Source organism: Scyliorhinus canicula, chromosome 13, assembly GCF_902713615.1.
Source record: "Scyliorhinus canicula chromosome 13, sScyCan1.1, whole genome shotgun sequence".
NCBI classification, from domain to species: domain Eukaryota; kingdom Metazoa; phylum Chordata; class Chondrichthyes; order Carcharhiniformes; family Scyliorhinidae; genus Scyliorhinus; species Scyliorhinus canicula.
Window position 1 is genome coordinate 70,421,309 of NC_052158.1, and position 14,834 is coordinate 70,436,142.

Here is a 14,834-nt window from a genome sequence, read left to right on the forward strand (position 1 = left end):
GGGGGGGGGGGGGGGGCAGACGTGAGGGTCAAAGAGCTTGAGGTGGGGGAGGCAAGGCGATGGTGCCCCTGCTGACCCAACTTGGTGGTAGTTTGTGTCACCAAATAGTAGAGGAAAATCCAGCCCATAACATCTGCCCAGGATCTCTGACGGACGTGGAAGAAACAGAACTTGGCTCCAGCAATCAATTTCTTCAACTTCAAACTCAACCCTGGCCAAAAGAAGTGATGTGATGATACTTCTGTGGTTCTATCATACTTCTCTTTGATGCCAACGAAGGATGAGTCTTCCAAAGAATAAGCACCTCAATCATTGGAAAAATTGTCTTCAAAACCTTCTTTCTTTGTATCCACACTTCTAACATTAATCTGTTTGAATTTGACTTTGCAGATTTAAATGTGGGAGTGGATCTGCACTGAGCAGCAAAGTGGTTGTGTTTGCCACATTGTGAGCAAATCTTTCCTGGAGCAGGAAAGATTTTGGAGGCTGGGCGGTTCCACACCTTCCACACATCATTACGCATACGTCATCACGCACCAAACATCTTTGCGCATGTGCAGATCGGTCTTTGGCTGTCTTGCATCTTTTAGCGAAGTGCGCATGTGTAGGTTTAGAATGCACGCGCGCAAGTTGCCTGCCATCCGAAATGCGCATTTTCTTCATTTGCGACACTGCCTTAACACATTCTACCTCGAGATTCGTTTTCACGACCTTTACACGGAGAAAAAGTTAATTATACTGACTTTTTGATAATTGATGTAAATGGCACATTTCAAACGCATTTTCAAGCGTGAGATCTTTCTGTCTCGGCCCTGAGCTGAGACAAGGCAACATAGCCAGTGAACAAAACTAAAGATGTTCTTCCTATTTAAATGGTCAACAAGAAACATATTTACTAAAGGAGTTATTAATAAAATATCAATAAGGAGAACATACAGAGCAAATGGAGTAGAAGCCCTGAACAATGCTGACTAAACACGGCATTACCTTGATCTATGACTCTGAGGAACACGAAATATAGCTGCCTTTCTCGTGGCTTGTCACAGTTAGAAGTCATCCACTTCCTTCCATTATTAATTCATTGGTGCCTGCTTTCATAGGACCTTGAGCACCATGCATTATGTCAGCCTATTGTACTTCTGTCATGCAAAGTTATTCAAAATCTGGATTCCCAAACTGCCATCTACCCATACAACCACAACTCACAGATACTGATAATTCATGAAGTAATATTCCATGTCCTTGCCTTGATCACTATAAGTTGGCGCGGTCGCACAGTGGTTAGCACTGTTGCTTCACAGGGCCAAGGACCCGGGTTTGATTCCCGGTGTGGGTCACAGTCTGTGCAGTCTGCACGTTCTTCCCGCATCCGGGTTTCCTCCGGGTGCTCTGGTTTCCTTCCACTAAGTTCCAAAAGACTTGCTTGTTAGTGAATTGGACATTCTGAATTCTCCCTCAGTGTACCCGAACAGGCGCTGGAATCTGGCGACTAGGGGGTTTTCACAGTCATTTCATTTCAGTGTTAATATAAGCCTACTTGTGACACTAATAAAGATTATTATTATTACTGTCTTCTCTCCTACCATTTTCCTCCAGTCCTGTGATCCTCCAACCCCGGCCTATTGCACATCACCTACTCCCTCCCTCCCTTCTGCTCTAACAATAAAACTCTCTCTAAGGCTTTGTTATTCAGTCTAACATCAGCAGTGGCCACAATGTTTGGGCTGAGGCCTAACCAGTGTTTCACAAAGGTTTAGCATAACTTCTTAGCTTTTGTGTTTCTTAGAGCCATGTGCCTTCTCAACAGCCTTTTCAACTTGTCCTACCACCTTCAAAGATTTGCGTACGTACACCCTCCATCCCCAGCTCTTGTTGCTCCTACACAGCCCTTCATGTGGCCCAGTGTCAAGGTTTTTCTGATACTGTTTCAGCTATGTTGGTCAAAATGTTTTACCACTTTAAAAAGGTGATATATAAATGCGGGTGTTGTTATTGCACATTGGTGGTGTTTCACGGGTTTCTCAAAAAAAATCAACGGCAACACTCTTGAACAGTGCACATGCTCCATTCATCCAATCCCATGAAGCAACAGTGGCACCACAAAGCAAAACCACTCCAACACTGATTAATTGAGTAGCCGGCATAGAACATCTCAATGTTCCAAATGGTCACTGGCACTGTCCCTATCGCACTCTTCGTCTCTCTCCGTTTCCAGCAGAGTCATTAGGTCGGGGACAGGAACAGTATCCTGGTTGGTTTAATTTAAGGGCACTGAGGCTAATTTATGAACACTCGGCTTAAAAATTGAAAGTGTGCTCATCTGCCCTGTGTCACTGCAACACCCTTAGCAATTAGTCCCAATAGCTTCAATCCAGGACGGGCAGATTCAGGTCCTTCAATGTTGGAGGCTATTTTAAACACAGTCTACACATAGATCAAACGCCTGGATGCTCCTTACCATTTTCTCAATCTGCCTCAAGTAATTGGCGCACTCCACGTTTCCATTGTAGTCTGCCAGCTCTGCGGCGGTATACCCATCATCATCTCGAACGGTGGGATCCACATGATTCGTGACAAGAATCTCGCAACACTGAAATTCAGAAGAGTGGAGTGTAATGGGTTGGATAAAGCAAGGTCATGACATTATTCTTCAGTTTCTATTCTTGACTGAACTGGTAGGCTCATCGGACGGAAGATTAATGTTTTCCTGACGGCGCAGCCAGCTTCCCCTCAGAGGTCTCAAAACTTTCATAATACTGACTCTGCTGTTGCATACGTCTCTCCCTCCTCCCTCAACCTCCCTGATACAGAAGCCGCTCCCTCCTCTTGCATTACATAACATACCGGAGACGGATAAGATTGAAAGAACCTGAATAAGTTCATGGCTGACCTTCACCATCAACTTCGCTTTCCTGCAACAGCCCTTTATTCGGTCAGTGCTCCAATATCTATTGATCTCTGACTTGAACATACTCTTTTTTTAAAAAATAATTTTTATTGGAATTTTTTACAGAAAAAACAAAAATATAACAACAAGTATAGCAACAAGCAGTAATATACAATTAACAGCCCCATAACACCCACAATTCCCCCCAAACCGTAACATTGCATGCATCCACCTCCCCCCAAAAAGAGAACTTAACCATAAATTAAAATTAAATAAATCAAATTTAAATAAAATAAGCAAACATAATCAACGTCCTCCCCCCCCCCCCCCCCCCCCCCCCCCCCCTCCCCACCCTCCCGGGTTGCTGCTGCTACTGTCCCAGTACCCTATCGTTGAGCCAGAAAGTCGAGGAAAGGTTGCCACCGTTTAAAGAACCCTTGCACCGATCCTCTCAGGTCGAATTTGACCTTCTCTAGCTTAATGAAACCCGCCATGTCATTGATCCAGGTCTCCATGCTTGGGGGCCTCGCATCCTTCCACTGTAGCAAGATCCTTCGCCGGGCTACTAGGGACGCAAAGGCCAGCACACCGGCCTCTTTCGCCTCCTGCACTCCCGGCTCTGCCCCAACCCCAAAGATCACGAGTCCCCATCCTGGCTTGACCCTGGATCCCACCACCTTTGACACCGTCCTCGCCACCCCCTTCCAGACTCAAATTGAACATACTCAATGAGAATTTCCCCTGACTGCCAGCATCGCACCCACGCCCGCCGGTTTCCTCATGGCATGGGGTGGCCACAATGAGAAACTTCATTGGCCGGCTGCCGGACCGGAGAATCCCTCCGGAAATTTCTCCTCACCTCAGCACTGAGAGGCCAACTGTTTACCAGATTTGAACTCACAATCTCCAGTTGCTAGTTTAATATTTTTTTCAAGCGTTTGTGGATTTATTTAAAAATTAAACGCATTTACAAGACAAGTGACCATTCCTTTACCCCACGCAATCGTATATTAACAGCTTTTAGCTACAGAAATTAAAATTCAAGATTTTAACTACATTATTATTCTGTACAGTTTTTCTTTTACCGTTAAACAGCTTGAGAAATTAACTCTATGGGAGGGATGTTTCAGGGCAGTGGGAGGCACCCCTCGCTGCCGGGAAACCTCATCGAGGATCCGCCGTCAGCGTGACTGGAAGATCTCGCCAGCGTGAACTGCTGGAAAATTCCGGCCCATGTTAATTTACTGAACATCAAAATTTCGTCAAAAAAATGTGACCCTCAAATTAATTTTAATCCACTGAGCTTTCTAAAGCTATTTTAGCCTATATTAGTAATATACTTTCAGATTTATTACTCTCCCCTTACAAAACCATGCATTCCTTCATTGAACGATCATAAATTAGGCCATGCTGTCCTTCAAATGAATCTCCACCGCGGACTTTATTGTTTACTTCAAAATGGATCTCCATTTCTCTCACACACACCCCCCCCCCCCCCCCCCCAACTCCAGGAACAAAACCTTGTACGACTGTTGAACGTAATGCTTGAAATGGTTTATTAGGTTATTACTGAAATAGAAACAATGTGCAGGGGTAAGGGAATGGCACAATGTCATGATGCATGTTTGGAGAGCTGGTCCTGACATGATGAATGGCCTCCTCTTGTGCCGTGACAATTCTGTAATGTCCTGGGTTATGATTCCAGAGGGCAGAGAGAGTGGAACTACCTGTGACATCACGTCCTTTGTGAGACTTTCCTTCGTCTTCACCATGACCTCATGATCCTCATTCAAGAACTGACAGGCCTCCAATTCTTTAAAACCCGTCTATCCCCATCTCATGATACATAGATTGGGACAGGTTTCCTTCAAATTTAATTTTCTTAAAGGCATCTCAGCGAAACGGGAAAGATTCTTTACAAAATTTCTGCAATCTATTGGACAAGGGGGCCTTTCACTTTGCTTCCTACTACTTTCATTTGTCCCAATCCTACTGTGCCACAGAGCGAGTATAACAAACGTTTGCCGGACTGATTCCTGGGATGGCAGGAGAGATTAAATATTCGGTTCTTTTATTCCCCAGTGTTTTCGAGTACTTTTTATGTGTAAAATTCATAGAGTCATAGAGTTTTACAGAAACAGGTCCTTTGGCCCATCGTGTCTGCCCCAGCCATCAAGCCCATATCTGTTCTAATCCTGTTTTCCTGCATTTAGTCCATAGCCTGTACGTTATGGTATTTAAAGTGCTCATCTAAATCCTTCTTAAATGCTGTGAGGGTTCCCGATTCTACCACCACCCTGATGCATGATCAATAACTCCCGAAACGAGATTGTAGGACAAAATTGAAGGCTTTATTGAAGTACCGTCGTCGTAGCGGTCGAAAGAGTTCAGGGCCGAGACTGGTCCAGAGTCACCGAGGCGAGTTGTGGCAGAAGCTGGTGGGATTCCTCGGGCGGTGTGCGGTCATCCGAATCGGGGTCTTGAGACTCCAGCCAAGATGGCGGCGCCCACGGGTCACACATGGCCGGAGGTGGGCAAGATGGCGGTGCCCATGAATCACACGTGGTCCCTGGAGAACAAGATGGCGGCACCCGGGGTCCACACATGGCTCACGGGATCGAAGATGGCGGCGCCCATGGGCCGCATGTGGCCTGCGATGAGAGTAATGGCAGCGGCCCCGGGTCGCCCCCGGAGACAGCGCCGACCGCCCGGGCTTGGCACACCGCCACAAAATGCCCCTTTTTTCCACAGCCCTTGCAAATTGCGGAGCGGGCCGGGCAGCATTGCTGGGGGCTCTTGGCTTGCCCGCAAAAATAACATTGTGGCACCCCGGGGTTGCCTGGCAGCCACGCAGCGCACGCTTGTGGGGTTTGGGGGATGCATCGGAATCGGCTGCTGATGGGGTCCACGCTGCCCATGGAGCTGCCGCGCGGTCGGGGACATACGCTCGGGCGTTGCGGGAGGTTACGTCTAAGGAGCTTGCGAGGGCCCGTGCCTCCTTGAGACGTAACGTCTCTTTTTTCAGCAGCCGCTGGCGGATCTGAGAGGACAGCATACCTGCAACGAAAGCGTCCTGGATTAAAAGTTCGGTGTGGTCGTTGGCTGAAACCTGCGGACAGTCATAGTTCCTATCTCGTACCAGCAGTGCGCGGTAGAATTTGTCTAGCGATTCCCCCGGAATTTGTCATCTGGTGGCTAAAAGATGCCGGCCGTAAACCTGATTTACTGGGCGGATGTAGTGTCCTTTCAGCAGGGTCATCGCGGCCTCGAAACCGTCCGCGTCTTCGATCAGCGTGTAGATTTCCGGGCTCATCCTTGAGTGGAGAACTTGCAGTTTCTGATCCTCCATGGGTGTAGTTGTGGCCGTCCTGATGTATCCGTTGGAACACGCCAGCCAGTGTTTAAAGGTTGTCGCTGAGTTTGCTGCGTGGGGGCTAAGTTGCAGACACTCCGGCTTGATGCCGAGCTCTATTCTTCAAATCTAGTTCAATAAATTGATGCACGATCAATAACTCCCGAAGCGACATTGTAGGACAATTGAAGGCTTTATTGAACTAGATGTTTCCCCCAGCAGCGCAGATACAGAATGCAGCAGCTAGGGAAACACACACTCTTATACTCCGCCTTACTGGGCGGAACCAGCAGGCAGGCTTCGTCAATGACCTTACAGCATCAGGTACCTCCAACCTAGGTACCGTAATACCCCTAATATCGACGACCACACACCCTCAGGGTGAAGACGTCTTTCCTCAAATCTCCTCTAAATATTCTGCCCATTACCGTAAACCTATGAAACCTGGTTATTCACCCCTCACTAAAGTGGTCGTAAGACTCCTTCAATTAAAATAAATGCCATCCAGCTTGTCATATTTCCTTGTCCCTTTAACATGCCTCTCTTTGTTCTGCCTTCCAGACTGAATTGGCTTTTATTCTACATTTAGCAGTGCATCATCCCCCCACCTGCCCATCATCCCCTCCACTCTGAAACCCATCCCCCTACCAACTAGTTTAAGCCCCCCCCCCCCCCCCCCCCCCACCCCCAAACAGCACTAGCAAACCCTGCAAGAATATTGGTTCCATTACAATTCAGGTGCAACCTGTCCGACTTGTACAGGTCCCATTTTTCTCAGAAACAGACCCAGTGATCCAGGAAACTAAAGCCCTCCCTCTGGTACCATTTCTTCAGCCACGCATTCATCTGCTCTATCCTCCTATTCCTATACCCACTAGCTTGTGACACCTGTAGTAATCCACAGATCCTGCTTTTCAATCTGCTATCTAGCTCCCTAAAGTCTTGCTGCAGAACCTCATCCCTCTTTCTACCAATGTCGTTGGTACCAATATGAACCATGACCTCTGACTGTTCACCCTCGACCCCCCCCCCCCCTTCAGAATCCCCTGTAGCCGTCCAATGATATCCTTGATCCTGGCAGCAGGGAGGGAAGACACCATCCTGGAGTCACGTCTGCGGACACAGAAACGCCTGTCAGCTGGTTAAGTGGATTGGCCACACTGAATTGCCCCTTAATTGGAAAATTTAAAAATAATTGGGTACTCTAAATTAATAAAAACAAAAAAATAAATAATTTGAAGCTATAAAATGTAATTTTGTCCCCACAATTGAAATACGCTTCTTAATTTTTCCTGACTTTTTTTTAAAGGAATTTCTTATGTTGATATATCATCCAGGTGAAAAAGACTGGACATCTGAGTTGAAATGTTAAATAGCTGATGTGGCTCCGGGGTCATGGGTCATAGTCCCCAAAGCTGGAGAGTGAGGGGCAACAATTCCAGTTACTGAAATAGCAGAGAGTCGTCCATCTGACTGAATACTCACCTCCAGCTCACCGTTCTCAGCAGCATCGTGCAGTGGTGTTCCACCCCAGTGGTCCTTCAGGATCCTTGCCCCCATCCTTATTAATCGGTTCAAGATCTCAGCATGCCCTCCGCTGGCAGCAAAGTGCATTGCAGTTGCTCCCTCGTTGTCCTGTGCAGACAGGTCCGTGTCTGTGAACGACCTCTGCATCACGCATAGGAAAAGGAAAGGGCAAATATTGCACCAGAAAGGTCTATTGCAAAGCTGTACAGATGCACACCTTTAACAGAGTAAAAATATTCCAATGTTTCAAAGGAGTCTAATCAGATGAAGTTTGACCTGAGTTGTAAAGAGGTATCAGAAGGGCGAGGCAGATTTAAGGAGTGAATTAAAGGAGGAGGAGGTGAGAGTTTCAGGAAGTCAGTGTGACAGGGTAAACTGGGAGAGGTTACTGACCCTGACTGTGTGAGGGAACTGGTTTAACACTAGTACATGTACGGTCAGCGAAACAGGGGGCTGGACAGAAAGGAATTAAACACCAAAAGAGAAAATGCTGGAAAATCTCAACAGGTCTGGCAGCATCTGGAGGGAGGAGAAAAGAGCTAACGTTTCGAGTCCAGATGACCCTTTGTCAAAGCTGGAGAGAAGAGCAGTACTTCTTCAGGGTAGGCATTCCTGGAGGAGAAGTGGCAGTGAGTTGAACACTAGATAAAAGCAAATTACTTTGGATGCTGGAATCTGCTTTGACAAAGGGTCATCGGACTCGAAACGTTAGCTCTTTTCTCTGTCTGCAGATGCTGGCAGACCTGCTGAGATTTTCCAGCATTTTCTCTTTTGGTTTCAAACTCCAGCATCCGCAGTAAGTTGCTTTTAGAACATAGAACATAGAACAGTACAGCACAGAACAGGCCCTTCGGCCCTCGATGTTGTGCCGAGCAATGATTACCCTACTTAAACCCACGTAACCCGTATACCCGTAACCCAACAATCCCCCCATTAACCTTACACTACGGGCAATTTAGCATGGCCAACCCACCTAACCCGCACATCTTTGGACTGTGGGAGGAAACCGGAGCACCCAGAGGAAACCCACGCACACACGGGGAGGACGTGCAGACTCCACACAGACAGTGACCCAGCCGGGAATCGAACCTGGGACCCTGGAGCTGTGAAGCATTGATGCTAACCACCATGCTACCGTGAGGCCACAATTTTATTAAGGAATAACGCACGCCTCTCTCTCACACACACACAGACACACACACCTCTCTCACACACACACACAATTGTCTCACACCTCACATACTCAGACACCTCTCTCTCTCTCACACACACACACACTTCTCTCTCTCAGACACACACACAATTGTCTCACACCTCACTCCTCAAACACTCACACGCATACATACACCTCTCTCTCCCACACACATCCGGCGGGACTCTGTGATCCTGAGGCCAAGTGTTGACGTTGTCGGAAACGGCATTGCGTTTCTCGACGGCGTCAACACGGCCTCCGGGATCAGCCCCCCCCCCCCCCCCCCCCCCCCCCCCACAGGCCGCCCCCCCCCCCCCCCCCCCCCGACCCTTCTACGCCGTATTCACGCCGGCTGAGAACAGGTGTGGACGGCGCCGATGGGATTTGGGTTTTTCCACGACGGCCATCCGGCCCATCCCGGGCCGAGAATCGGTGGGGGGGGGGGCTGCAAAGAACGTCCCTGACCGGCGCCGCGCCAACCATGCCGGCGCCAATGGCACCGATTCTCTGCTCTGCGGAGAATCGCGTGCCGGCGTCGGGGGAGTGTGGCGTGATTCGTGCCGGTCGCGGGGATTCTCCGGCCCTTTCCCATTGGTCAAGATGAAGGTAGCTCCGCCCACGAGGCAGAGTATAACAACCCGTGTTTCCCAGCAGCCATTGTTCTTTCTGCACTCAAGCTGCTGGGCACACTACTTGTAGATTAAAGCCTTCGATTCGGACTACTGCTTCGTCTCTGTGCTTATTGATCGCGCATCCAACTCACACACACACGTCTCACACAATTCTCTCACAAACACCTCTCTCCTCACACACACAATTCACTCACCCACACACCGCTGTCCTCACACACACACACACAATTCTCTCTTACACACCTCCCTCATCACTCACACACACCTCTGATACACACCACACTCACACTCATACACCACATTCACTAACACACACACCTCTCACACTCACACCTCACTCACTAATACACACACATCACACTTCACACACAAACACACAGCTCACAATTCACACACACACCTCAACACTCACACACACATCTCAAGCAAGCACCCCATACTTCACACCTACACATACCTCACACACATCACACATACCTCACACCCACACCTCACACACACCTGGGTTACACACACATGCGCACAACCCAAACACACCTCACACCCACACACAGCACCTCACAAACAGACCTCAAACTCACACATCACACACACCCACCTCACAGTGGTTAGCACTACTGCCTCACAGTGCCAGGGACCCAGGGGCAATTACAATCTCAGGTGGCTGCGTTGAGTTTGCACATTTTCCCAATGTCTGCATGGGTTTCCTCTGGGTGCTCTGGTTTCCTCCCATAGTCCAAAGATGTGCAGGTTAGGTGGATTGGCCATGCTAAATTGCCCCTTAGTATCCAAAGATGTGTAGGTTAAGTGGGGTTATGGGGATGGAATAGGAGAGTGGGCATAGGTGGGAAAGTCTTTCAGAGGGTCGGTGCAGACTCGATGGGCTGAATAACCTCCTTCTGCACTGTAGGGATTCTGGGCGGGATTCTCTCAGCCCGGGGCCGGGCCGGAGAATTGCCTCGGCTGGCGCAAATCGCGCCACGCCACCCCGACGCCGGGATGCGATTCTCCAGAGAGCGGAGAATCGGCGCCATTGGCGCTAGCGTGGTTGGCGCGGCACCAGTCGGGGACCGTTCTATGTGGGCACCCCCGCCGATTCTTGGCCCGGGATGGGCCGAGTGGCCGTAACAAAAATCCCGAGTCCCGCCGGCGCCATCCATGTGAGGTCTTACCTGGCGGGACCTCGGCGCGGTAGGGTCCGGGGTGGCCTGTGAGGGAGGAGGGGGGTCCAGGCGCTGTAGGGTCCGGGGTGGCCTGTGGGGGAGGAGGGGGGTCCAGGCGCTGTAGGGTCCGGGGTGGCCTGTGGGGGAGGAGGGGGGTCCAGGCACTGTATGGTCCGGGGTGGCCTGTGGGGGAGGAGGGGGGTCCAGGCGCTGTAGGGTCCGGGGTGGCCTGTGGGGGAGGAGGGGGGTCCAGGCGCTGTAGGGTCCGGGGTGGCCTGTGGGGGAGGAGGGGGGTCCAGGCGCTGTAGGGTCCGGGGTGGCCTGTGGGGGTGGAGGGGGGTCCAACCCGTGGGAGGCCTCCGCTGTGACGGCCCGCGATCGGGGCCCAACGATTGGCGGGCTGGCCTCTCGGGCTGGGGGCTTCCTTTCTTCCGCGCCGGCCCCTGTAGCCCTACGCCATGTTGCATCGGGGCCAGCGTGGAGAAGGGAGCCACCGTGCATTCGCGCGTCGGCACCGGTGCCACTAAGCATGCCCGGATGCCGGGATCAGCAGCTGGAGCGGCGTGGGTCGCTCCAGTGCCGTGCTGGCCTCCTGAAGGGCCAGAATTGCTGATCCTGGGGCCATCTCGACGCCGTTGAGAAATGTCCTCTATTCCACACACACACAACCTCGCACATGCACTTCACACACACACTCCCCACAGGCACACACCTCACACATTACCCCATACAGAAACCTCACACACAAACCTTGCACACACGCACCTCACACACACTCATGACAAACACACACAAACATCATCTCACACCCATATTTCACACACCTCACACACCCAAAACCCATACACAGTGACACAATAATCACACACCTCACACATACACATGTTTTACCCACACACTCTTCATGCAAACACACACTTCACGCTTTACTCACACAATTCATACACCCACACAACTCACACACACACACTCGCCTCACTCAAATTCACTTCATACACACTCACCTGAAACACACACACATACCTCACACAGACACCCCATACACACCAACACACCTCATACACACACATCTCACCCCATTTTCCTCCTCTCCTTTCCAGGTTGAGATCCCCCACACCCCCAGCTCTTTCTTGCTGGGAAAGATTTTTGCTCCCCTTGGTCCAGAGAGGGAATCCTTTGACCCTTCGACCCATGGAGAGTTCTCCCTCTCCCTCCCTTCCCACAGACCAATGGAATTTAAGGGACTTAAGGGACAGTGACTTACCAGCCACACCACCAAGGCACAATGTCCCATCTGTGCTGCCGCATGGAGACCGGTCATGCCATCGTGTGCCCGAAGATTCAAGTTGGCATTGCAGTCTTTCACCAGGAATTCCACAATGTGAATGTGGCCCGCCTGACAGGCCAGATAGAGAGGGGTGGCACCATTCCGAGTCTGTTTGTCCAGAGCCCTACAGAGAAGGAGCAAGCAATGACTTCAGTACAAATCCTGGAGCAGACTTCAGTAACAACTGCCGACATAATCCTTGAGAGTCAGTGGGAGCCATTGTGCCTGGCGTTAGGTGTGTCCGGGGTTTGTGGCCAACAGATGGAGAAGTAGTCAGGAGGGTTCCAAGTGCCCTGGGCTAGGATTTCACCTCGTGATCACAATCCCATCTGCCGGTCAGCAATCAGCATGATTCTGGCCAAGACCTACTCCTCCCCCAAACAAACAATACAGCACCCAACCTTCACCACCAAACACACAGAACCCATAGCGCAGAGAGCAAGTGCCTGAGGAACCTGTACCCCAGAGAGAGTCAGTGCCTGAGGAACCTGTACCCCAGAGAGAGTCAGCGCCTGAGGAACCTGTACCCCAGAGAGAGTCAGCGCCTGAGGAACCTGCACCCCAGAGAGAGTCAGTGCCTGAGGAACCTGTACCCCAGACAAAGTCAGTGCCTGAGGAACCTGCACCCCAGAGAGAGTCAGTGCCTGAGGAATCCGTACCCCAGAGAGAGTCAGCGCCTGAGGAACCTGTACCCCAGAGAGAGTCAGCGCCTGAGGAACCTGCACCCCAGAGAGAGTCAGTGCCTGAGGAACCTGTACCCCAGACAGAGTCAGTGCCTGAGGAACCTGCACCCCAGAGAGAGTCAGTGCCTGAGGAACCTGCACCCCAGAGAGAGTCAGTGCCTGAGGAACCTGTACCCCAGACAAAGTCAGTGCCTGAGGAACCTGCACCCCAGAGAGAGTCAGTGCCTGAGGAATCCGTACCCCAGAGAGAGTCAGCGCCTGAGGAACCTGTACCCCAGAGAGAGTCAGCGCCTGAGGAACCTGCACCCCAGAGAGAGTCAGTGCCTGAGGAACCTGTACCCCAGACAGAGTCAGTGCCTGAGGAACCTGCACCCCAGAGAGAGTCAGTGCCTGAGGAACCTGTACCCCAGAGAGAGTCAGTGCCTGAAGAACCTGTACCCCAGAGAGAGTCAGTGCCTGTAAACCTGTACTCCAGAGAGAATGTGCCTGTAAACATGTACCCCAGAGATAGTCAGTGCCTGAGGAACCTGTACCCCAGAGAGAGTCAGTGCCTGAGGAACTTGCACCCCAGAGAGAGTCAGTGCCTGAGGAACCTGCACCCCAGAGAGAGTCAGTGCCTGAGGAACCTGCACCCCAGAGATAGTCAGCGCCTGAGGAACCTGTACCCCAGAGAGAGTCAGTCTGTAAACATGTACCCCAGAGATAGTCAGTGACTGTGGAGACTCTACTCCAGAGAGTACTAGCGGACACGGTTATAACACGGTTATATTTTTCATAATGATATAGAAACACCAATCACTGTTAGGGATCTGGTAAACATGTTATGGATCCATTTATGCAAAGGAGGCTCAAGAGAATGGATATCCATGGATAGAAAACTTGAAGACATCAGCAGCAGAGCTGTGCGTGTTGTGTCCTGCTCACAGGCCAAAGTGAGGCTGAGGCGAGGCCACCTGACTATAAAGGCTCAGGAGCCCCAAGAAGGTCAATCCAAAAGAAGTTTAATGTGACAACAAAAGTAAAGGCTGTGAAGCAGCTTACAGTCCCCAAGGCCCCAATCGGGACGACTGCTCTCATCGTTCGCAGTCCAGGCTGGCTTTGAATAGGCGTTTCTTACAATCCCCAGCTGCTGGGCCTCCACCCACTATCAGGGGAGCTCGTATTACACAAGTCCCACGGGGAGATCAATTGTGGTGTCCCCGTGGGTCTCGTGTGGGTTATTACATCCCTCCCCCTCATAATCCAAAGGTCCCCCTGTATCCGGTTGCAGAGGGGGTCTGCTTCCCATTTTGCCCATGGTTGTGCTTTTTGGCTGGAAGGAAGAGATCATGTCAGATGATGTCAGAGGCACCTTAATTCTGACCTGATGCACGATCAATCACTACTGAAGCGAGATTGTGGTCCAATTGAAGGCTTTTATGAACAAGTAGTTACCCCAGCAGCTCCAGTACAGAATGACTGCTGTGGGTGAAACACAGACTCTTATGCTCCGCCTGCTGGGCGGAACCAGCAGGCAGGTTCTACCACTCATACTACAGTATAAGGTACATCTCACCTAGGTACCGCGATACCCTAATATAGCCTACCACATGACCATCTTCAAGAAAGGAGACAGGTCCGACTGCGGTAATTATGGCGGGATTTCCCTACTCTCCACCATCGGAAGGCCACCGTGAGTACTTCTCAATTGTCTTCTCCCAGTGGCTGAAGAGCTCCTCCCTAAGTCCCAGTGTGGCTTCTAAATTAAGAGGCTCAATAGACATGATTTTCAGTGTACGACAAATCCAGGAAAAGTGCAGAGAGCAGCATCAACCCATGTACATGGCCTCCTTCGATCGTGCATAGGCCGTCGACTGTCAACCGTGAGGAACGTCCTCCTCCAATTCGGTTGCCCGCAGAAATACGTCATCATTTTCTGTCCGCTCAACAATGACATGGAAGGCGAGATCCTTACCAACGGAACCACCACAGACCTAATGTACAAACCGGGGTCAAACAGGGCTGCATCATCGCACCAACGATCTTCTCCATCTTCCTCACAGTAACACGCCACCCATCCCGCTGGAGGGAA

The 14,834-nt window shown here is 50.6% G+C and overlaps 1 protein-coding gene across 1 annotated transcript in view; it reads right to left on the reverse strand.

The window, feature by feature from the left end:
- LOC119976324 (espin-like protein) overlaps positions 1-14,834 on the reverse strand; it is a 73,985-nt gene that overhangs the window by 32,364 nt on the left and 26,787 nt on the right. Inside the window, 3 exon segments of the mRNA XM_038816778.1 lie at positions 2,459-2,590; positions 7,725-7,907; positions 12,018-12,204. Coding sequence (XP_038672706.1) covers positions 2,459-2,590; positions 7,725-7,907; positions 12,018-12,204 — 502 coding nt within the window.